The 23,053-nt window shown below is 42.6% G+C and overlaps 1 protein-coding gene across 1 annotated transcript in view; it reads right to left on the bottom strand.

The window, feature by feature from the left end:
* Positions 1 to 820: 820 nt before the first annotated feature.
* Positions 821 to 23,053, bottom strand: part of ITGA1 (integrin subunit alpha 1) — a 209,916-nt gene continuing 187,683 nt past the window's right edge. The window contains exons 25-30 of the mRNA XM_040339304.1: positions 21,087 to 21,200; positions 10,211 to 10,315; positions 8,300 to 8,404; positions 5,981 to 6,073; positions 5,159 to 5,275; positions 821 to 999 (exon numbers count right to left, since the gene is read on the bottom strand). Of these exons, the coding sequence (XP_040195238.1) occupies positions 955 to 999; positions 5,159 to 5,275; positions 5,981 to 6,073; positions 8,300 to 8,404; positions 10,211 to 10,315; positions 21,087 to 21,200 (579 nt within the window). The 3' untranslated portion in view covers positions 821 to 954. The remainder of the gene's footprint in view (positions 1,000 to 5,158; positions 5,276 to 5,980; positions 6,074 to 8,299; positions 8,405 to 10,210; positions 10,316 to 21,086; positions 21,201 to 23,053) is intronic.

Raw genomic sequence — 23,053 nt, 5'->3', positions numbered from 1 at the left:
TTTGGTGCCCCCCCTTATGGGACAAGATTAGGCAGAAGTGAGAAACTCCCAGGCCACTGTCACTGAAGCCAGCCCACCGGGAAACTCCATGTAGTCCCAATGGCCAGTCCATCCCTGACTCCAACTGATGCAGAGACATTTTCTAATTACCGATGGCCACAGTCTGGCCCCTCTAAAGTCTGAAGGATAGTAAACTGGCCCTTTGTTTAGCTCATTTGGAGACCCTTGCCTTAGCTCATCCCTGCTGTTGAGCAGCATGCAGGAGCAATCTCGTTTTCCAGCTGCATTTACCATTAAAAAAGAGGTAAATGTTGTTTCTTTTAAAACATTTTACATGACACCTTGCACTGAAAATGCATATTGATTACTCTGATAGGAAAAAAAAAAGTCTTTAATAGTATCATCAAGAGATGTGCTTTGAGTCTGAATACAGGCCCTCAGAAGAAAGAGAGCCTTCAGGCTGTAGGACTGCTCATGGTCATAATCAGGTAATGCCCACAAAATAGTTTGCAGCATCTTCTAAATGTTATTTCCCTCAATGCAAAATTAAATGTCATTGTTCCATGAAGATGAGGACCAGGATTCTGTCTAAACCACTTTCAACAGCAATTGCCAAGCTGGCCCATCTCCATCCATGCAAAGATACTGCATACCATCCTGATTTCTACAGTAAGTATAGTAAGTATGACACATAGACACCTACATTCACAGCATGACGGGTTTTTGCATTGTGCATCAGGACAGGAGCATTTGTGCTTTTCATTGTCGTGTGGTCAGGTCCCCAAGAGAATTGTCCAATTAAAGTATAGAAAACAAGTTCCTTAGTCAATAAAGCTGTCTTTAAAAAAATGTAAGAATCAAACAACGTAATTTTCATTTCAGTATTCCTTTACAAATAAGCCTGAGTCACCGTTCAAGTATTCACTGAATGTTCTGTAAAATTAAAGTTTCTTCTCATTTTTCCATTTTCTCCTTCAGTGGTCTTTTGAAAAATCCAAGCTGTAAAGCAAAAAAGAAAAGAAAAAAAAAAAAGAGATTATTTTCTGTTATTTTTTAACCATATTTATGTAAGCTAAAGGTTAAGAGCATCCAAAATTGATATTCCAGTGCAGGTTATGTGTAGACGTGCTTCAGTACATTCTACATTTCTCTCTCTAGATCTCTAGAAGTTATCCCGCGTACAGACGGTCGTTTTATGCGATGTAAAAAAACGACGTTTTTAAAAAGGTCAATTTAATTGACCGTGTGTGGGAGAAAACGTCGTTTTATGTCTTCTGAAAAACGACCAAAAAAAATTGAAGCATGCTTCAATTTTATGTGTCGTTTTTCAAAACGTTGTTTCTTACTTCACAGAAATTGACCGTGTGTAGCAAAAAACGACGTTTCAAACGACGTTTTTACACCCGCGCATGCCCAGAAGCTAGTTATGAAGCGAGCTTCAATGGAAAAACGTGGTGAACGGAACCTCGCTTTGCTAGAACATTGTGAAAAAACTTCACAGAAAACGTTGTTTTTTTACATCGCATAAAACGACCGTCTGTACGCGGCATTAGTTCTCACATCTGCCATTGGGATGTATTTATTAAAGCTGGAGAAAGCAAAATCAGGCTCACTTCTGCATAGAAACCAATCAGCTTCCAGATTTTATTGTCAAAGCCCAATTAAACAAGCTGAGGTTAGAAGCTGATTGGCTATCATGCACGGCTGCACCCGATTCTGGGTGCTCCAGCCTTAGCAAATCTACTCTATTGCCTTTTGTCAAGCTTTTACTTGATTGAGGTAGTAATACTATACCCATGCCTACAAGGAATTTAATAGGAGTGTCTTACAGAGTTTAAAATGGGATAATTCCTCACTAGAGTGTCAGAGACATTATCAAGCAGTGTGTGATGAAAAAAAAACATGACCATCCAGTACCGAAATAACATTTAAGATGGAGTTATTCTTTAAAATCCAACGGCAGGCTCTGGTCTCCCTCTAAGTTGCCTGAAGACTTATGTAGCACTACCCCGAAGGAGCTGCTGGTTTGTTTTGGGTGGCATGTTACCGTCTAAGGGTGTATGGTGAATGTAGTAGTAACGGAATGTCCACAACAGGTGTCTTTTTCTGTGCCCTTTATTACCCAGCCGGGTAAAAACATTAAAACTTGTGGTGAGAATAGAGTTGAAAATAGAAGGAGAAATAGCAGACTCAGGTGTAACAATAGGGAAACAGTCCTGCTTCCAACAACACTTTCGCCCAGATTCTCAACCGAGATACGACGGCGTATCTCCAGATACGCCGTCATATCTCTGCGTTGAGCCGTCGTATCTATGCGACTGATTCTTAGAATCAGTTACGCATAGATATACATTAGATCCGACAGGCGTAAGTCTTTTACGCCGTCAGATCTAAACTGCATTTTTTTTCACCACTAGGTGTCGCTTCCGTCGAATTCCGCATCGAGTATGCAAATTAGCTAGATACGCAAATCCCTGAACGTACGCGCGGCCGACGCAGTAAAGTTACGACGTTTATGTTAGGCTTTTACCGGCGTATAGTTGCCCCTGCTATATGAGGCGCAGCCAATTTTAAGTATGGCAGTTGTTCCCGCGTCGAAATTTAAAAAAGTTACGTTGTTTGCGTAACTCGTCCGTGAATGGGGCTGGACATAATTTACGTCCATGTGAAAACCAATACGTCCTTGCGGCGTATTAGGAGCAATGCACACTGGGAGATTTCCACGGACGGCGCATGCGCCGTTCGTGAAAAACGGCAATCACGTCGGGTCAAAGTAGATTAACATAAAACACGCCCCCCCTTCCACATTTGAATTAGGCGGGCTTACGCCGGCCGATTTACGTTACACCGCCGCAACTTACGGAGCAAGTGCTTTGAGAATACAGCACTTGTCCGTCTAAGTTGCGGCGGCGTAACGTAAATCAGATACGTTACGCCGCCGCTAAGATACGTGAATCTGGCCCTTTGTCTTCTTCACCACTCCAGCCGAAGTGGGTATAGCGTACCTGGACAGGCCTCTCTCACTGACCTGGCAGCCAGAGTATCACTCGCAACTTAGAGGAAAAGTCTCTGCCACAGACCCTCCTTAGAATTGAGGTAGCGGAGGTGATACTCCTTAATAGACTTTGGCCTGGATCTCCTTCAGGTAGTTTGCAGGTTCCTTACTGATAGGTGACCAACATCCAGCCTCTCAGTAACTGGTTACCTTGATCCCTGGTGGATTGTCGAGACCCTATTGGATCGCCAGCCTCTCTTGGCTTTCCTCAGATGGACTCCCCACCGAACAGCTTCCCCACAAGGGAACAATGCTTGGGATCTTCTTAAGGATGAGGACCCAGTCGATTACTGGGGCCCAGCCACAGCTCAAATGTTCCGGACCAACATGGTCCCAGAACAAGGAATACAGCGTGGCACGCGCACCCTGGCCCGGAGGGCCATTTTGCCGGGGTGCCGTGATGCAGTCACCCTGAAGGTGGGTGCTACACTCAAAGAAGAAGAACCCAGACCAATGGCGTCTGTCACATAAATACCCTCCCCCAGCATGCACAGCAAGGAAAAACCCTCCTGATAGGCTGCTGGGGAAAAGCACCCAAATCTCGACTCCACTGCTGCCACCTATCGTTCTGGGGTGGGAACAGCACCCCAGAAGCAATAGAATGAGCCCACAGCACAGCCAAGCTGAGACAGATTAACTGGATCAGAGCCAATTAACTCTCTGATCCCCCTCTAAATTTAACGAAGCACCGGTACTTGGAAGTAACAAGGTGATACACTTATATATACTTTTTCAGATGTTTTCAAGCCCCTCATGGGATGTGTAGGGTCCTTATCCACTTCAAATGTGTGGTCTTCAATAATGCAGAGACAAAAATTATGAATTCTGCATTGCTATGTGTTGGTACCCCCCCCCCCCCCCAAGGCGCAGTTCCTTGATGACCTGCACTCACAGGATGTCCCCAGTCTTTTGGGTTGAATCATGCTGGGTATGATTCATGTCAACCTAGAAGACTGAGGACATCTAGTGGCAGAAGCCTTTACTGCGGGGAACAACACTGCAGTCAGTAATGTAAGTAATCTTTCTGTATTAATGTATAAAATAATTGCATCAAGTTGTGTTTTAATTTTTGCATGTTATACCACAGCTGCTTGTAAGAAAATGTTAACTACATATGCAACTAATACAGTTAAAGGTCAATCCAATGCAGGCATACCCCACTTTTAAGTACACAATGGGTTTATTTACTAAAGCTGGAAAGTGCAAAATCAGACTCACTTCTGCATAGAAACGTATAAGCTTCAAACCCCAGCTTGTTCAATTCAGTTTTGGTAATAAAACCTGGAAACTCATTGGTTTCTATGCAGAAGTGAGCCTGATTCTGCACTTTTCAGCTTTAATAAATAAACTCCATTGTGTACCTAAAAGTGGGGTATGCCTGTAAACACTTTTTTTTACTGGTTTTGATGTCAACATGCCTCCAACTGCTAAAAACATTGAGATGGAGTTCATCAGTTCCTAAAGACAGCAAGAACAGTAAGACAGATTTATAATAATTTTGATATTATTATTTTGCCATTTTTTTCTAAATTCCCTAATGGAAACATCTTAATTGTGTGTGCCTGCTATGAGTGAACATGTGACTTATCTACAATGGCAAATCAGTTGCATATCTTTGCAAAACCATCTCAGATGGCCACCCTAATTTTGCTCAATGAATGTTCTTATCAATAATATGTGTGAGCCTACTATTACAGCAGACACAATAGCTAGCTTAAAGCGGACGACATACACCTACGGCGTGCCAACCTGACGCAGTATAATGATGGCGGCTGGCTGGTCAGCAAGCGATTAAACAAACATTACAAGGGTATGGTCCAGTGATGTCTCTATCAGGAAACCTGCCCTGAAATGCCATACAGCCATTGTTGTAAATGATGGTGGCAAAGAGACTGCAGAAGAGAGAGAGAGAGAGAGAGAGAGAGAGAGAGAGAGAGGATATGAGATACAACAAGAGATTAAAAAGTGAAAACAGGAATGTAATTAACAAAAAAAATTATGTTGATGACACCTAGTACCTTGGTAAACAAAATACCAATCAGTGTAAACCCTTCACACATGTCTCAAAATATTACCAGGGAGTCAGAAAATAGACATACATACCTTCCACATTGCAAAAATGATGAGTGCTAATATAAGTAAACCTATAATAATGCTTAGTGGAATGACCCAGATTGGTACCTTCCCATACTCCAACTCTTTAGATAGTTTAATCATCGTCTGCAGATAAAAATAAAGACAAAAATAAAACCCCACATTTTCCAAACATTTACACAGAAAGATTGTGACCATAAGAAAACGACTCAATGAAGATTTATTTTATAGGAAAAAACACTTTATCAAAAGCCCCATACACACAGTCACACTTTTTGCCAACCAACTTCAAAATCTGCAACTTTTCTAATTTGTCTGACCGTGTGTACGCTCCATCGGACCAACTTTTTCGGGTTTCATCCAACAAAAAGTTGGGTCTGCAAACGGACCAACTTTTCGTCAACAAAAGTCTGATGGTGCCATGTCTGACTGTGTGTACAGCAAGCCAACCAACTTTTGGACAAAGTGCAAATACGCATGCTCAGAACCAATGTTAAAATCAACCAACAATAGCAGAAGTTAACCAAAGGGTGGCGGTAAAGAGCAGAAAAGAGCAAAAAAAACACTTGATGTTAGGAAAGTTTTAGAAAAGTTTGCAGAAAAGTCTGACTGTGTGTATGCTATGGGTGTGGCCGGACAAATCAATTAGGACAAAAATCCAAGGGAAATTTTGTTGGATGTCTGACCATGTGTATGAGCCTTTAGACTGGTGGCGGAATTCTTCTGCACCACCATGGAATTCATATTTCCATCTACAGTAAAGTGCTCAATTCCCTGTAGTTGGATACAGTGGTTTCACATTTTTTAGCAGTTACGTAGGCTTGTACTTACCTCATAATTTTCACTGTCTTTCCTTAAAATAAGTACTTCATTCTCACTTTTCAGTGCAGCATTTAAAACTAGATTCAAGCTGTGGATACTGGCCTGTAGAATAGACATTGGTGTTTAATAATATCCTGCCATTGTGATTTGTTGATTCCATATTATATGTTGCTTGCATGTTTTTGAAAACTTTAATCTGAGTACCATTCATTTTGATTGACATCCCAACACAATAATACAGTAGAAGGCAATGCACCTGCACTGCATTTAAAGCGGTAGTTCACCCTGACCCACATGATGTTTCCATCGAGACAGGCATTGTAGCGCGAGCTACAGTATGCCTGTCCCGATTTTTTTAACCCCGTACTCACCTCGTAGTCGTCCATCGTAGATTCCGGCTCCCGCGGGGAATGGGCGTGCCTATGGAGAGGGAGGATGATTGACGGCCGGCCCTGGCACGTCACTCTCCCCGAAGACAGCCGGAGTAGGTCTCGGCTCTTCACGGCGCGTGCGCACAGGCTATGCGCACGCGTCGTGAAGACCAAGCCTATTTCGGCTATTTCCGGAGAAGCGTGACGCGCCAGAGCCGGCCGTCAATCATGCTCCGTCTCCAGAGGCACGCCCATTCCCCGGTATCTTCGATGGACGACTACAAGGTGAGTATGGGGGGGAAAAATTCGGGACAGGCATACTGTAGCTCGCGCTACAGTGCCTGATTTAAAGGTAAAAGAAAAATTTTTTTTTTTTTTCCTGTCGATAGGGTGAACCCCCGCTTTAAAAAGATTCATGTCTGACTTTCCGTGCAATAAGGTGTGCTGACAGCCCATTCAAAATCTATCCTAGCAGTTCTCCTCCCTTAACAAATCACGGTTATGTTCTGCCTGCCACTACCTGCCATCATAAACTCTGCACTCATTAGTGAGCATATTACCCACCTTCACACACTCTACACTCCTCTCCTGAACATACTACCTACTGTCATATACTCTGTAGGGATGAGCCCGTGGTTCGAGTGGAACGCAAGTTCCACTCGAATATCTGGTGTTCGTTTGCTCGTAAACAAACCGAACATATGGGGCGTTCGTGGGAAATTCGAGTGCTGCGGAACGACCCATAATGCACTGTGAGTTCGCAGTGCATTGACGTCTGATGATTGGCCAAAGCATGCACCTGACCGGCATGCTTTGGCCATTCACAGCGCTTAGGGGGACTAAGTCTATGCCCCACACTATATAAGGCTGCTTACATAGCGGTCATGTATAGTGTGTGGACAGAGAAAGATTGAGCTAGATTAGGCAGGCAGGTTAGTTAGAGGCGTGCAGGCAGTGTATTTAATAAATAAATATAAATATATATATATATATATATATATATATATATATATAAAAATATATATATAAATATATATATATATATATATATATATATATATATATACTCTGCATTTAGTATAGACAGTGTAGACTCTATATTCAGTTAGTGCAGGCAGTGTAGTATATATAACACAGTGTATTGAAGTTGGCGTGGGGGTCCCCTCCCAAAATCTATACCAGACCCTTATCCGAGCAAGCAACCTGGCAGGTCAGGATGGGGGGGGCATGTGAGTGCCCCCCTCCTGAACCATACTATGCCGCTTGCCCTCAACATGGGAAGGGTGCTTTGGGATCCCCCCCAAAGCACCTTGACCCCATGTTGATGGGGACAAGGGCCTCATCCCCACAACCCTTGTCCAGTGGTTGTGGGGGTCTGTGATCGGGGGGCTTATCAGAACCTGGAAGTACCCTTTAACAAGGAGGCCCCCAAAAAAGGAGCCTGGAAAAGATTACATCAGTGATCAGTGGATTAGAAGTGCAATGCCAGACTCCTGCAGACAAGCCTTGCAGCTTTCAGCCCATACCTTCATACAGGCTGACTGTTTTTCAAGCAATAGGGCATGTGAATGAACTATGAGGCCGCTCATCAGCAGTCTCACAGTCCATTCAGCGCTACATGCCATCAGCCGTCATGGATGGCAGTAGTTGTAGTTCATGCATTCACAGGAAACTGTGAATGACATGGCCATGTGGCTGTTATTTCCAAATAGTGACAGCTGTCGCAGGGAGAAGATCACCCGCTCGCTATCACAGGGAGGGGGGAAAGGCTGAAGCTGTTGTAACGTGTTAAATGCTCCACCCTAAATATAGACGGAACATGTGACATGTTACAAAAGGTGAATCTGATCGAAGTGAAAAAAAGCCCCATTGCACAGTATTCATATTGGGTCTATGAGCAGTTTCGGTATTCAGGTAAAGTATTATCCGGAGGAAAGGAAAAGAAAAGTGCAACTACCTTAATGAAAGTTGATTTCCATATTCTTAATGATATGTTGATGTGTGTGCTGTCAGATGGCTCAACAGTGCAGTTAAATGAAGAGCACTTCATTCTCTTGCAGTCCTGTATTAAAAAAAAAAAAGCTTTATTCATGTCACAAGAAAATATACATTGTATAAAGAGTCAATTAATTCAGACTTCATTTAAAGCTAAAATGTGCAGCGATACCATGAGTTAAGTCCAGTTAGGGGCATGGCACCTTTAATTTACATTTGACAGTTTCATTAAATTTGGGAGTATAGCCTTCACAAGATTTTGGGGGCTCGGACACTGGAACTTCTGGTCTCAGCTCCTTCAGCGGCAGAGTTGCATGCAGCTGCTGTGCCGGCCCCTCCCCTTCCCCTGCCCCATCACAGAGCATAGGTAAACTCATTCACAAAATACAAAGGCTTCTCCGAATGGGAAGCAGAAGGGAGGGGCAGGCAGAGCTGCGGAATGTAGAGATGGCTATCCTCCCAGAGTTCCATAAAACTGTCATAGAGATAGATTCTAGAGTGAATAGGACAAAAACATACAAAATCTGCCTATACACATAGCTCAGCAAATGGTTTTCCCAGAATGTCAGATCACTGACAAGAAGAGTTTAAGTAGCAAGGATATTGAATGCACTATAGCTGCACCTAGATGAAAAACAGAGGCCCCCAAACAGAGAGTTTGTGTTCATTGTTTGCATGTCAAATATTTTTGATTTTAAATAGGTTGGGTTGTAAGCAAGGTGCAGCATGGTGTGGCAGGCAACAAGGAGTGGAATGCGGCCTGGCTGATCCCCACCCAAAGGGAGAGGTTGACATAGATCTTGCACTTGCACTGCAATTCTGCAATTCTTCCTGCCCATACCTCTAAGCACTGTCCCTGCCAGACGGGGATACTGTCCCTACGCTAACCTGTCACATACCTTGGTTGGAGGCCGAGGTAATGAGAGGGCTTCCTTTGCTGCTCTGGTACAAGCATTCCTGAAGGTGGTGATAGATGTACAAGACAGCAAAAGCAGAAACACAGGTCAGGGGAAGCTGAAGAACATCCAGTGATTAGCACACATTAGGATTTCCTTTATTTGGCAGCTTGGCACCTATGAGACCCCGTACACACGTCCGGGGAACTCGACGGGCAAAACTCATCGTTTTGCTCGTCGAGTTCTGTGTGAAGCCGCCGAGGATCTCGGCGAGCCAACTTTCCTCATTGAACAACGAGGAAATAGAGAACATGTTCTCTATTTGGCTCGACGAGGAACTCGTCGGCTTCCTCGGCCGAAACTGTACACACGGCCGGGTTTCTCGGCAGAATTCATCTCCGATCGAGTTTCTGGCTGAATTCTGCCGAGAAACTCGGTTGTGTGTACGGGGCCTGAGAGTCGACATATGTGCCTATGCATGCTGGTGCACACAAATGCGCCTACATGTCAGTGCATGTTGGATATTAGCCCAAGATTGTCTGTGTGCTGGTACATGTGCTCAAGCATTAGCTACATGGGAATGAGCATTAGGTGCATGGGAATGAGCATTAGCTGTAGTATTAGCATTAGTATTAGATTTTTCCTCTGACATAGCCACTCGCAGAAAGCACCCAAACACCAGGAGTGGGGCTGGTAACCCTTGAAAATAGCTTATTATAGTTAGGGCAGAAGCTACTGTAGCATATTTCCTAATTATTGGAAGAAAATGTTGCATCCAAAAGAAACCACTAAATTCCAGTGTGATGTATTAGGTAAGGTGCTGACATGAGCCATCTTTTTTTCCCAAAAGTACCAGGATGTAAAAAAAAATTCACTTTGTACATTTTTCTTTTGCTGTAGTTTTTCTTTGTTTCATAGTTACCGGTACATAAAAAAAGACACAAGTCAAAAGGAAAATAAAACGAATAAAGTCTTACCATTATTGTATCTTTTATATTTTCTTCAAACTTTTGCAGGACATATTTTGTTCCTGAATATATATTTAGAGGATCCAAAAGCTGATCCACATTGCATATCACATTCTGGAAATAAAGCATATTATTTTAGGTTATCCCAAATTTTAAGTACACAAGTCATGCATTCTCTATGACAGATTTTACCTCTAATAATAAACTATAATATTTTAAATATATTGCATGGAAGAAAAAAAAAAAAAAAAGATGATGTACTTACTGTGATAGAGAAGGATACATAGAGAAGGCAAAATGCTAAAACATGTATAAGCATTAGGAGCCCTTAGGCTCCTCCCTTAGGTAATAATATTTATGATTATTACTTTTATTAATTATTATTATATTTATTTTAAAGCAAGCCTGTGCTTTGACCATGCTGCTTTATAACCTTGACCTCAGCAGCAAATAATTACATTCTTCCTTGGTCCCCACACTGATCTGATCTGTTCAGTGACCAGAGGTGAGCAAACTACTTGATACTCTCTAGCATGTGACTAATCTTTCTTAACAACTGACACTTTTGGTGCTTGGTCCTGTGCTGTCTCATAGGGGCAGGGAGAATATTCTGCCCTGAATAAGCTTGAGCTAGAGGTAAACATGCACTACTGCAGAGAGGAGAACTTAAAGAGGGGGTTCATCCCAAAAAAAAAATTTAACATGACATTCAGTCGAGTTGTCAGAATGACAATCGGCTGTTTTTTTTTTTTCAGTGCAGCACATACCGTATTTTTACCGCCGCTTCCGGGTACGTAATCTGCGGAACTGGGCGTTCCTAAGTGATTGACATCCTTCCGACCGGCGCATAATTTAGGCAAATATGAAATACCACACATAACCTATTCAACATAAAGACAGCAGGTGGCGCTCCATGCAAGGTCAATCTGCTAGCAAAAGATACTAAGGTCTTAAAGGGGTTGTAAAGGTTTGTTTTTTATTTTCGAAATAGGTTCCTTTAAAGCGGAGGTTCACCCTCAAAATTAACTTTTTTGCTAACCTATCTCTAGCCTTAATAAAGGCTTGTAGCGTTGTCATTTTTTTTTTAATGTGTACACTTACCTGTCTTCAGCCGCACTTCCGGGTCTTCTTCATTGCGGGGAGTGGGCGTGTCGCTCCTTTTCCCCGACGGGGAGCTCTGCATAGATGATTGACGTGCGCGTCATCGCCTTCCGAAAATATCCGACAAGGACTCGGCTCTTTACGGCGCTATACGGCGCCTGCGCCTGCCGTGTAGAGCTGACTGCGCAGGCGCCGTAAAGTGCCGAGTCCCCCTCGGATATTTTCGGAAGGCGATGACGCGCACCTCAATCATCTATGCAGAGCTTAGGAACGCCTACTCCCCGGGGGAGCGAGAACCCGGAAGCCGTGTGAAAACTACGGAAAAAGTAAGTACAGACCGAAAAAAAAAAAGAAATCCAGCATACTGTTGATGTCAGCAGGATGCTGGATAAAACAGTCTATAGATATTTTAGGGTGAACCCCCGCTTTAAGCTAGTGCATTGTTGAACGTTCACAGCGTCTCCCCACAGGGATGTAGTCCCAAGGGAGGGGGCGAGCACGCCAGAACGGCTCGGATGATGGGGGCAAGCTTACTGAGGAGGAACAGGAAGTGAGAAATTCAGACAAAGAAAAAAAAAATGTAGAAGGGAAATGGAATATGTTATGTTTAAATGTCATGAAATGTATATGTAAAGAAAATCTTTAATAAAAGTTGAATTATTGAAAAAAGAAGGGAAACTGAAAGAAAAGGTAAGTGAACCAACAATGCACTACCTTAAAGGAACCTATTTAGAAAATAAAAAACAAACCTTTACAACCCCTTTAAGCTGGCCATACATGGCTCAAATGGCCAGTTTAACTACTTGCCCCCCGGACCATATTGCTGGTCAAAGACCAGAGCACTTTTTGCGATTCGGGACTGCGACGCTTTAACTGACAATTGCGCGGTCGTGCGACGTGGCTCCCAAACAAAATTGGCGTCCTTTTTTTCCCACAAATAGAGCTTTCTTTTGGTGGTATTTGATCACCTCTGCGGTTTTTATTTTTTGCGCCATAAACAAAAATAGAGCGACAATTTTGAAAAAAAATAATATTTTTTACATTTTGCTGTAATAAATATCCCCCAAAAATATATAAAAAAAAAATTTTTTTCCTTAGTTTAGGCCGATACGTATTCTTCTACATATTTTTCGTAAAAAAATCGCAATAAGCGTTTATTGATTGGTTTGCGCAAAAGTTATAGCGTTTACAAAATAGGGGGTATTTTTATGGCATTTTTATTAATATATTTTTTTTACTAGTAATGGCGGCGATCAGCGATTTTTTTTCGTTACTGCGACATTATGGCGGACACTTCGGACACTTTTGACAAATTTTTGGGACCATTGGCATTTTTATAGCGATCAGTGCTATAAAAATGCATTAGATTACTATAAAAATGCCACTGGCAGTGAAGGGGTTAACACTAGGGGGCGGGGAAGGGGTTAAGTATGCCTGGGTGTGTTCTTACTGTGGGGGGGGGGTGGCCTCACTAGGGGAAACACTGATCCTCGGTTCATACAGTGTATGAACAGAAAATCAGCATTTCCCCTGCTGACAGGAACGAGAGCTGTGTGTTTACACACACAGCTCCCGGTCCCCGCTCTGTAACGAGCGATCGCGTGTGCCCGGCGGCGATCGCGCCCGCCGGGCACACGCACGGGAGTCGGGGGCGAGCGGGGGGGCGCGCGCGCGCGCCTCCGGCGGCGCGCACGCGCCCCCTAGTGGCGGCTATACGATAGGACGTATAGCTACGGGCTTTCGCCCAGGAGAGCCGACCTGCCGCCGTATAATGACGGTGGCTGGTCGGCTAGTGGTTAAGGCCTGGTACACACCACCCAACATGTCCGATGAAAATGGTCCGCGGACCGTTTTCATCGGACATGTCCGCTGGGATCATTTGGTCTGATGTGTGTACACACCATCAGACCAAATTCCCCGCGGACAGAATACTCGGTGACGTGGTGGCGACGATTATGCCGCGACGTGCGCGCACCAGGAAGTTCAATGCTTCCACGCATGCGTCTAATCACTTCGACGCATGCGTGGGATTTCGGGCCAGCGGACATGTCCGATAAGTCGTACTGACCATCGGACATGTCCGACGGACAGGCTTCCAGCGGACAAGTTTCTTAGCATGCCCTACACACGACCGAACATGTCCGACTGACCAGTTTCAGCGGACATGTTTGGTCGTGTGTACAAGGCCTAATGCCGCGTACAGACGGTCGTTTTTTTGTGATGAAAAAAAAAACGACGTTTTAAATCATGAAATAAAACGACGTTTTTGAAACATCATTTTCAAAAACGACATTGCCTACACACCATCGTTTTTTCACAATGCTCTAGCAAAGCGAGGTTACGTTTCACCACTTTTTTCCATTGAAACTAGCTTCTGGGCATGCGCGGGTTTAAAAACGTCGTTTTAAACGTCGTTTTTTGGTACACACGGTCAATTTCTGTGAAACAAAAAACGACGTTTTGAAAAACGACACAAAAAATTAGAGCATGTTCGAATTTTTTTTTGTCGTTTTTCAGAAGACATAAAACGACGTTTTCCCCCACACACGATCATTTTAAATGATGTTTTCAAAAACGTCGTTTTTTTTCATCACAAAAAACGACCGTCTGTATGCGGCATAAGAGCCAACACTATTCAGCTTGACAAACTTTAAATGAGAAGTCGAATGAGCCTAATGGAATAAGTTTGTGTCTCTCCTAGGCTGATCCAGATTTTCATTAGGCATAGATTTTATCAATGATAATGTGTATAGGGGTCTTCTGCGCTGGCCTAAGTGAAATAAATGAAAAACTCAAAATAAAAGAATGGTAGGTTAAGTGTATATAAATGAAACTGCCGCTCAAATCTATGTGAATGAACCACTTTTTCTTTACCCATTCACATAGATTTTATCAAGCCCTTGGTTTCCCCCCCAAAATAGGCCTAAAAGTGACTATGGATGGATTAAATTTGGCTGGTTAAGCAGGGATCTATGAGAGCTTTTCGTCGGGGATCGTGTGTATGCTCCATCGCAGTTTTTCCGATGGCAAAATTGCCGGACAAAAAAAGATCGCAGAACTTGAGGCTTGAGAGGAATTCCGTTGGGAAAACCATCAGTTTTTTATCCGACGGGAAAACCGGTCATGTGTACGGGGCATTAGATTGACTTATATCAAATTAACAAGTTAGAAAACATTTGTTGATTAGCTTGATCAGCTATGAGTCCCACTGTTAGAACACAATGTGATTGTGTGGATGGAGGAACAGCCAGCCTAATGCCACATACAGACGGTCATTTTTTGCGATGGAAAAAAAATGAAGTTTGAAGTGATGAAAAAAAACGACATTTTTGAAACTTCATTTTCAAAAACGATGTAGCATACACACCATCGTTTTGAAAAATGATGAACAAAGTGACGGCACTCTAAAGGGGAAGTTCTATTCGCCTTGAGGCTGCTTTTAGCTGGTTACTTGTTAGTAAAAGACGTTTCGTGCTTTTTTGTCTGTTACAGCGTGATGAATGTGCTTACTCCATTATGAACGGTAGTTTTACCTCCCGTCTCAAAACTTGCTTCTGGGTTTAAAACATCATTTTTGCCCACACACGATCATTTTTTATGACACAAAAAATGACATTTTAAAAAATGACATAAAAAATTTGAGCATGTTCGAATTTTTTTTTTGTCATTTTTCAGAAGACATAAAATGACATTTTGCCCACACACGATCATTTTAAATGACATTTTTAAAAATGTAATTTTATTTCATCACAAAAAATGACCGTCTGTACGCGGCATAAGACAAAACCCTTGCTGTTCCAGATGCAGAACTAATCAAGGATGCCCAAAATTGGTGTGTTATTGGGAGGGCATTATATCTTCTTTATTCACCGCTCCTAAAGCACTGCAAAGAAGCTGCTTGCAATCATCAGTCTAGAGGTTCAACTTGTAAACACTCACTACAATGATCTCGCTGGCTAGTCTACTAGTCTTCACTATTACTGTCCCTCCCGTTTTTAACACAGTAGTCTTTCTGAAGAATACCAGCGGGGGTCAGCTAGTACTTCTTCTGACATCCTCCCTTCCCTCCCCTCCCTACCGCATACAGCTGCTGCCCCCCACCCTACCGCATACCGCCGCATACAGCTGCTGCTGCCGAACGTCAGCTAGTACTTCTTCTGACTGCCTCCCCGGCTCCCCCCATGTTCTCCCCCCCCCTTACCGCATACCGCGCTGCAGAAGATGCAGTTTGCTGTTCCTGGCCGGACTGAAAGGAAGTGAGCACTGAGTGTGTGCACTTCCTATAAGTCCGGCCGGGAACAGGAAACTGAATCTCCTGTACCACGCGGTTACAGTACCCGGCCGGACTGCAGGAGGAATTAGGAAAGGAGCTCGGCCACGCTACAGGCTGCAGCATTTATAGGAAGCGCCGGCACGGTGGCGGCGGCGCTCTGCTGGGGCCCCAGGCCAGCTCGGGGCCCCAAGCAGTTGCTTGTTTTGCCTGTCCTGTTCCGACGGGCTTGTATATTAGTAACCCAACCTTTTTCAACCAGGGTACCCAGGCACCCTGGGGTGCCTTGAGGTTTCTTCAGGTGTGCCAGGAGGAAATGACAAAAAATGGCCCCAAAATTGTATACAAGTTGGTGTGTGGATAAAGCTGCCTTTTAGTTACACAAAACCACAGGCAAATTGCATTGCAAATTATCTGAGTGATGGAGAAAGACTGAGGGAGAAGAGAAATATTGGAATACTAGTCAGTACCATTTTAAAATGGGATGTCTCAAGACTGTCCATAATTTCTAAAGTGTGCCTTGACTGAAAAAAGGTTGAGAGATACTGCAGTAAATAATCAGCTTCTAACTTCAACATACTCAGTTAAGGAGGAAGTAAACCCTGATGGGTTTTACTTCCTCTTTATTCCCCTGCAAAGTAAAAGCATAATGAGGCAGTATGCATACTAGCCCATTATGTGGCACTTACCTGTAAACAAAGCCTGTGATGTCCCCGCTGGTGGAAAGCATCCATCTTTGCCCTCTTCCTTCTGGAGACGTGGACTCCAGGTCTGTGACTGACCGGAGCCACGTGATGTCACTTCCGCACGTATGTGCGCGGCAGCCGCCAGTCACGGCACACCCTGGGGCAGAAACGGCTCGGATGGCCGATTCTTCACTGCGCATGCACCAATTACATCATTGGCACACTACAAGATAAATATCTCCTAAACAGCGCACGTTTAAGAGATATTTTCAGTACAAATAGGTAAGCCTTATTATAGGCTTACCTATATGTAAAAATGTTTCAGGGGGGTTTGCACCACTTTAAGCTTTCAAAATAAAAGCTAAAAGCTGATTGGTTGTAATGCTCAGCTGCTGCATCTTCTGCCAGTCAGTAAATTCTCCTCTAGGTGTTAAAAGTGTATTTAATCTTTGCATTCAGATTTATTTGCTGGTTGAGTATCCCACTGGTACCTCACAGTTTTGATATTGTTTCTCTTATATACTTTAGTTTTTAGTGGGAACTGCACACACTCTTGGGGCATTATGATTGCATGTAAACCATGTGAAGGTGAACAACCTCAGCCCCTCTGACACACCAGGTTAAGCAGAGAGGATATTGCACTACTGTTACTAGCACAAATATAAATATCCTGCACACACTACAGTTCCACATCAGGAAGTAAAAACTAGACTGGTAAGGAATAAAAAAATTCACTGTATTGTAATGGATCAAAGTGGATGGTAATATGTACATATAGGAAAAAATGTATGAGTCAAACACAAATCCATAGACAAAAGAGTTTCTATATTGTAGCAGTTTGGATTAAAGCGGAGGTCCGCCGCCATCCCCAGTGAGGGAATCAGGAAGTGAAGCCTTGCAGCTTCACCGCCCGATTCCCTACTGCGCACGCGTGAATGGGTGATATCTCCTGGGACACACACAAGGTCCCAGAAGACACCACTCCCCCATTCCGCGGATCAGGAAGTGGCAGATTAGGACGATCTGCCTAGCAACAGGCACTTCAGGTATGTATAATAAATAATAAAAAAAAAAACAATTTTTATTAATTTTTTCTTGGTGGAGCTCCGCTTTAAGAACCTATATGTTTAGAATGATTAATCTATACCTGAAAATCTGCAAGTCAGCATTAAAAAAATGACCCAGATAACAATAAGTGCTGTAGTAACTTTTCTGCGATCAGTATACTTTCCTGCTAGCGTTCACTGTATATGAATGTTAAAACCCAGACTTCAGACCTCACTGCAGAATTACCCTTTCTATAGACAGCAAGTGAAGTCCTTATAGAGCAGATATCTGAAGAGACAGTCCTTTGCCCTAATTCTTAAGCCAGCTAGGGTTGGGGCCCAGTCTTTATAGTGGTGCACAACAGTACAGTTCCAGTAAAGTGCAATAGTGTCCTCTCACAAATCCCAACAATACAGACGTTTTAGTTCCACTGTCCAGAGATTGACCTGCATCTGTACTTGGGCACATTGGTCACAGCACACTGATCATCAGAAATCTTATCCTCAGCACTCCGGCCCTTAGCACTCCAGACACAGGATATAGTAGGTGTGCACACTATAGCTAAGGTGCACACTCTTCAATCTCTCCACAGCAAAGAGAGAGGGCCTTGTCTTTTGCCTGGGAAAATGCAGCTCTCCCCTCCTCCCATCAGGCCCCTTTTTTTGAGAATTATGGTCTGACCATCCATTGATTTCCACAGCTTGGTTCCCACCCTGAACTGCATCTCCCATTATTCTGAGTTCTTCTGCTCACCAGCTCCCCCTGCTGAGTGGAGGTGCAATGATGTTAATTCATTCAGGCTGATGATCCCGGAGGGACAGAGAACAATTGCAGCACAGTGTCCTAACTTGCCTCTTCTCTCTCTAGCCAAGCACCTAGTTACACCAATATAACGTATCCTCCTATACCAAGTTACACAGTTAGTCAGGTTGAAAAAAGACACATGTCCATCTAGTTTAACCATAAAAAAAAAAATATCGTACAATCCCATATACCCAATTTTATACCCACAGTTGATCCAGAGGAAGGCAAAAGGATATACCCAGCAGAGCATGATCCAATTTGCTACAGCAGGAGAAATGGTAATAGGTACATATAGGAACAAATGTATGAGTCAAACACAAATCCATAGACAAAAGAGTTACTATATTGTACAAGTCTAAATGTGTCTATTTCTCAAACTACTACGTGTGTGTATAATTTGTCTGGGAAATAACTGAATTTTCTTGCACCATAAATCAGGCTTTTACTTTTGTTCTATTTGAAGGGTTTGTATTTTATTTTTGTCAAAAAAACTTTAAAACAAAATTATCTGATGTAAAAAAAAAAATGCCTGAAAAACTAAAACAAATGCAGCCACCACATATAGAGACTGATCAGATGCAATATATTACACTTTTCTTCCTGGATTTAGATATGCTTTAACTGGGGAATTAATACAATCTGCTAAAAAGCAGATACATACTATCATTAAAAGGTGCAGTGTACTATTTAACCACTTCCATACCGCGTCATTGTGAAACCCCGAATCGGCAGGAACCCCGATTCGGGTGGACGTCATATGACGTCCTGTGTTTCCTGGAGATCTAGGGCGCCCGCGGCAGCGCTCGTGACCTGGCGCGGGTGCCCGGCGGCCACGATTGCCGCCGGGTGCCCGCGATTGTCTGTAATTACGGCAGGAGTGTAGATCTGTGTGTGTAAACACACAGATCCACCTCCTGTCAGCGGAGGTGTGTTCCCAGCGGAGGTGTGTTCCCAGTACAGAGGAACACACATCGGTCTCCTCCCCTTAAGAGTCCCCTCCCCCCTACAGTTAGAACACGTCTTAGGGAACATATTAACCCCTTCAACGCCCCCTAGTGGTTAACCCCTTCCCTGCCAGTCACATTTACACAGTAATCAATGCATATTTATAGCATTAATCGCTGTATAAATGCGAATGGTTCCAAAAACGTGTCAAAAGTGTCCGATGTGTCTGCCGCAATGTCTCGGTCACAGTAAAAAATCGCAAAATCGCAAATTGTCGCCAATACTAGTAAAAAATGAACAAAATAAAAATGCCATAAATCTATCACCTATTTTGTAAACGCTATAACTTTTGCGCAAACCAATCAATATACGATTATTGCGATTTTTTTTTTACCAAAAATATGTAGAAGAATACGTATTGGCCTAAATTGAGGGAAAAAAATGTTTTTAAAAAAAAATTGTGATATTTATTAAATAAAAAAGTAAAAAATATTGTGTTTTTTTTTTAAATTGTCGCTCTTCTTTTGTTTATAGCGCAAAAACTAAAAACCGCAGAGATGATCAAATACCACCAAACGAAAGCTCTATTTGTGGGGGGAAAAAAACATAAAGATTTAGTTTGGGTACAGTGTTGCATGACCACGCAATTGTCATTCAAAGTGCAACAGCGCTGAAAACTAAAAATTGGTCTGGGCAGGAAGGGGGTGAAAATGCCCTGTATGGAAGGGGTTAAACAAAGGATGATGAATCAATGTACCTGTAAAAAAAGTTTTTTTGCAGTAAAAAATAAGTAATTAAAAATGACATATAACACATCCTATGATCAGCTTGTAAACTTAAAGTGGATGTAAACCCACTCTCATCCTTTCTAATCTACTACCATAGATCTGATCTAGAAGGATATACATACCTCCTGCATGTATCCTCACCTGTCAAATGTCTCCCCTCTGTCTGTTATGAGACCTGAAAAACTGCAGATTCTGTGGGTGGGTCTGTTGTCTGGAGCTCGGTGGGTGGAGTCGTGATGTCAGTAGACTCCCCGCCCACCTCTACACTCCCCTTACACTGAATTCTGCTATGATCACTAACATCCAGTCAAAATCCAGAAAAGTAACCACATGACTTCAGAAAAGGAGTGGGGGTGGGAATTAAAAAATAAGCTAGTGCATGAGATCTGTAAATAACCTGTCACTCACAGCAAGGGGGCGGAACGGACTAAGGTTTTTCTCTGTAAGGCCCCATACACACGAGAGGATTTATCCGCAGATACGGTCCAGCGGACCGTTTCCACGGATAAATCCTTTCAAAGAAATCCGCTGATTTCGATGGGATGGAGTGTACACACCATCCCATTGAAATCCGCGCGGAAATCCTCTGCCGATGACGTGTCGCGCCGTCGCCGCGATTATGACGCGGCGACGGGCGCGACGCTGTCATATAAGGAATTCCACGCATGCGTCAAATCATTACGACGCGTGCGGGGAATCCCTTTGGACGAATGGATCCGGTAAGTCTGTACAGACGAGCGGATCCATCCGTTGGAATGGATTCCAGCAGATGGATATGTTGTGCAGCACAACAAATATTCGATCTGCTGGAATCCATCCCAGAGGAGATTTCTCCGCGGAAACAGATCCGCTGGCGTGTACACACCATAGGATCTATCCGCAGAAACCCATTTGCTGGGATTTATCTGCGGATAGATTCTATCGTGTGTACGGGGCCTAAGTCTATTTTATTTCACTGAAGAGAGGATTGCTCAGAGCTGGATTAACTCTATGTGGCAAGACTGGGCACAGATGATAGGAAATCTTATACTCTACATTGTGACAGCAAAAAAAAAGAAATTTGGGTTTACATCCACTTTAATATTCCATTTACACTGCTTCTATTGTGATCTGAACAGATGAATATTATAACTAATCATTTAAAACTTATAAAAAAAATATCATCTTTATCTCTTATTGGATTCAAGAAGCATGCATGGCTATGGTATTCCAAGCAGAATTAACAGTAATGAAAGTGAACGTACATCAGAAAATGACATATTGGTCACATAAAGGAGAATGTTGCCATCTGGAGTTGTATACGGGAATGAAAGATGAAATGTAACCCTTGGCATAGGAATGTAGTCATCCTTCTTAATCTGAAATAAAAAAACATGATATTTAAACATAACTTTACTTGCAGTAATTAAAATAGCTAGGAAAATTCAGAAATATTTTTATTTGTATGCAGGGCTCTGTAGACAGGAGCCTCCTCACCTATTGTCATGGTTCCACCAGACAGGAAGTGAGGGGAAATCTGCAACAGGAACACAAATGGCAATTAAACTGGCTGGGGTTCTAGTCTTTCCCAGATCAGTAGATTAATAAGGGCCCATTTGTAGTTACATAGTTAGTCAGATTGAAAAAAGACACAAGTCCATCCAGTTCAACCATAAAAATAAATAAAAAATAAATAAAAAAATCACACAATCCCATATACACAATCCTATACCCACAGGTGATCCAGAGGAAGGTGAAAACCCCCAGCAAAGCATGATCCAATTTTCTACAGCAGGGGAAAAAAATATTTTCTATTTCCTGAGAGGCAATTGGATTTTCCTGGATCAACTTTACCTATAAATGTTAGTACCCAGTTATATTATGTATATTTAATGAATCTAGGTCTTTCTTAAAACAATCTATTGAACTGGCCAGAACCACCTCTGGAGGGAGTCTGTTCCACATTTTCACAGCTCTTACTTTGAAGAAACCTTTCCGTATTTTGAGGTGAAATCTCTTTTCCTCTAGATGTAAAGAGTTCCCCCTTGTCTTTTGTGTTGACCGTAAAGTGAATAACTCAACACCAAGTTCACTATTTGGACTCCTTATATATTTGTACATGTTGATCATATCCCCCCTTAATTTCCTCTTCTCAAGAGAGAATACACAAACACAGGATGGGAGACCCAATATAGATACCAGCCCAGGAGACTCTCATGGGGCCCCTACTGGTCCCGGGGCCCTCAGGTATGATGTTTATAGGTATTGTTTTTCTTCTTGTAATTACAATATGTACAACAAATTCACATCTCTCATTTGATGACAACCCAAAGAGCAATGCACAACATGCAACAAAGGGTCCCAATTCTGATCCCTCTCTGTCTATATCAACAACTACAAGTTCACCTGTTGTAAATAAACAGGAGGACCAAACTGATGATAATTCAGATGCACACTCAAAAAGTTAAAATACAGTTCCTCCAAGGATAAAAAATACCAAGTCACCAGAAGACAATCAGACTTTGGGAATGCAGCAAGAGGAAACAGATACTGTGGAACAGTCTTCAAATATATACAAACAAACAGAAGCAACAGATAAGATCTTAATGGATCAAGAACCTCAAATTGCAAAGGGGACTGCATACCCTATGACCAAACATTCTGGTTATGAAGAAGAGAGCATGAAGGTGATCAAGCAAGGAGAAAGTGCAGTATGTCATGAACAGTTTACAAAAAACAAGGCTGTTACTGAACATGATTTGCCTCAGGTGAAGAAGACATCTTGGCCAGTATGCTCAGGGAAGCAGTTTGATGATACACTTCATGAGGTTGCAAAAGATATGATGACTTTTACACTGGACCTATTCCAAAAGCTATCACCACTGGATTCCAGGCCAAATCTTGTAATATCTCCTATTAGTGTTGCTTTGGCATTGTCACATCTAATGCTAGGAGCTAATGGAAAAACAAAGGATGACATACTGAAGGCATTATACAAGGGAGTAAAAGATGTCCATTGCATACCTGAGGCAATGCAGAATTTGACCACTCATGGACCATTTCTAAGAGCATCAGAAATTTTCTACAATAAAGAACTCCATATAAATAAGGAATTCATAGATCAGTCTTCAAAGTTTTATGGGTCAAAAAGCGTACCATTATTCAAAGATAAAACAAAAAGCCTGGAAAAGATCAATTCTTGGGTCTCGCAAAGAACAAACGGGCTCATCCC

The sequence above is a fragment of the Rana temporaria genome, chromosome 1, assembly GCF_905171775.1.
Source record: "Rana temporaria chromosome 1, aRanTem1.1, whole genome shotgun sequence".
NCBI classification, from domain to species: Eukaryota; Metazoa; Chordata; class Amphibia; order Anura; family Ranidae; genus Rana; species Rana temporaria.
This window is presented reverse-complemented; position numbering and strand designations above follow the sequence as displayed.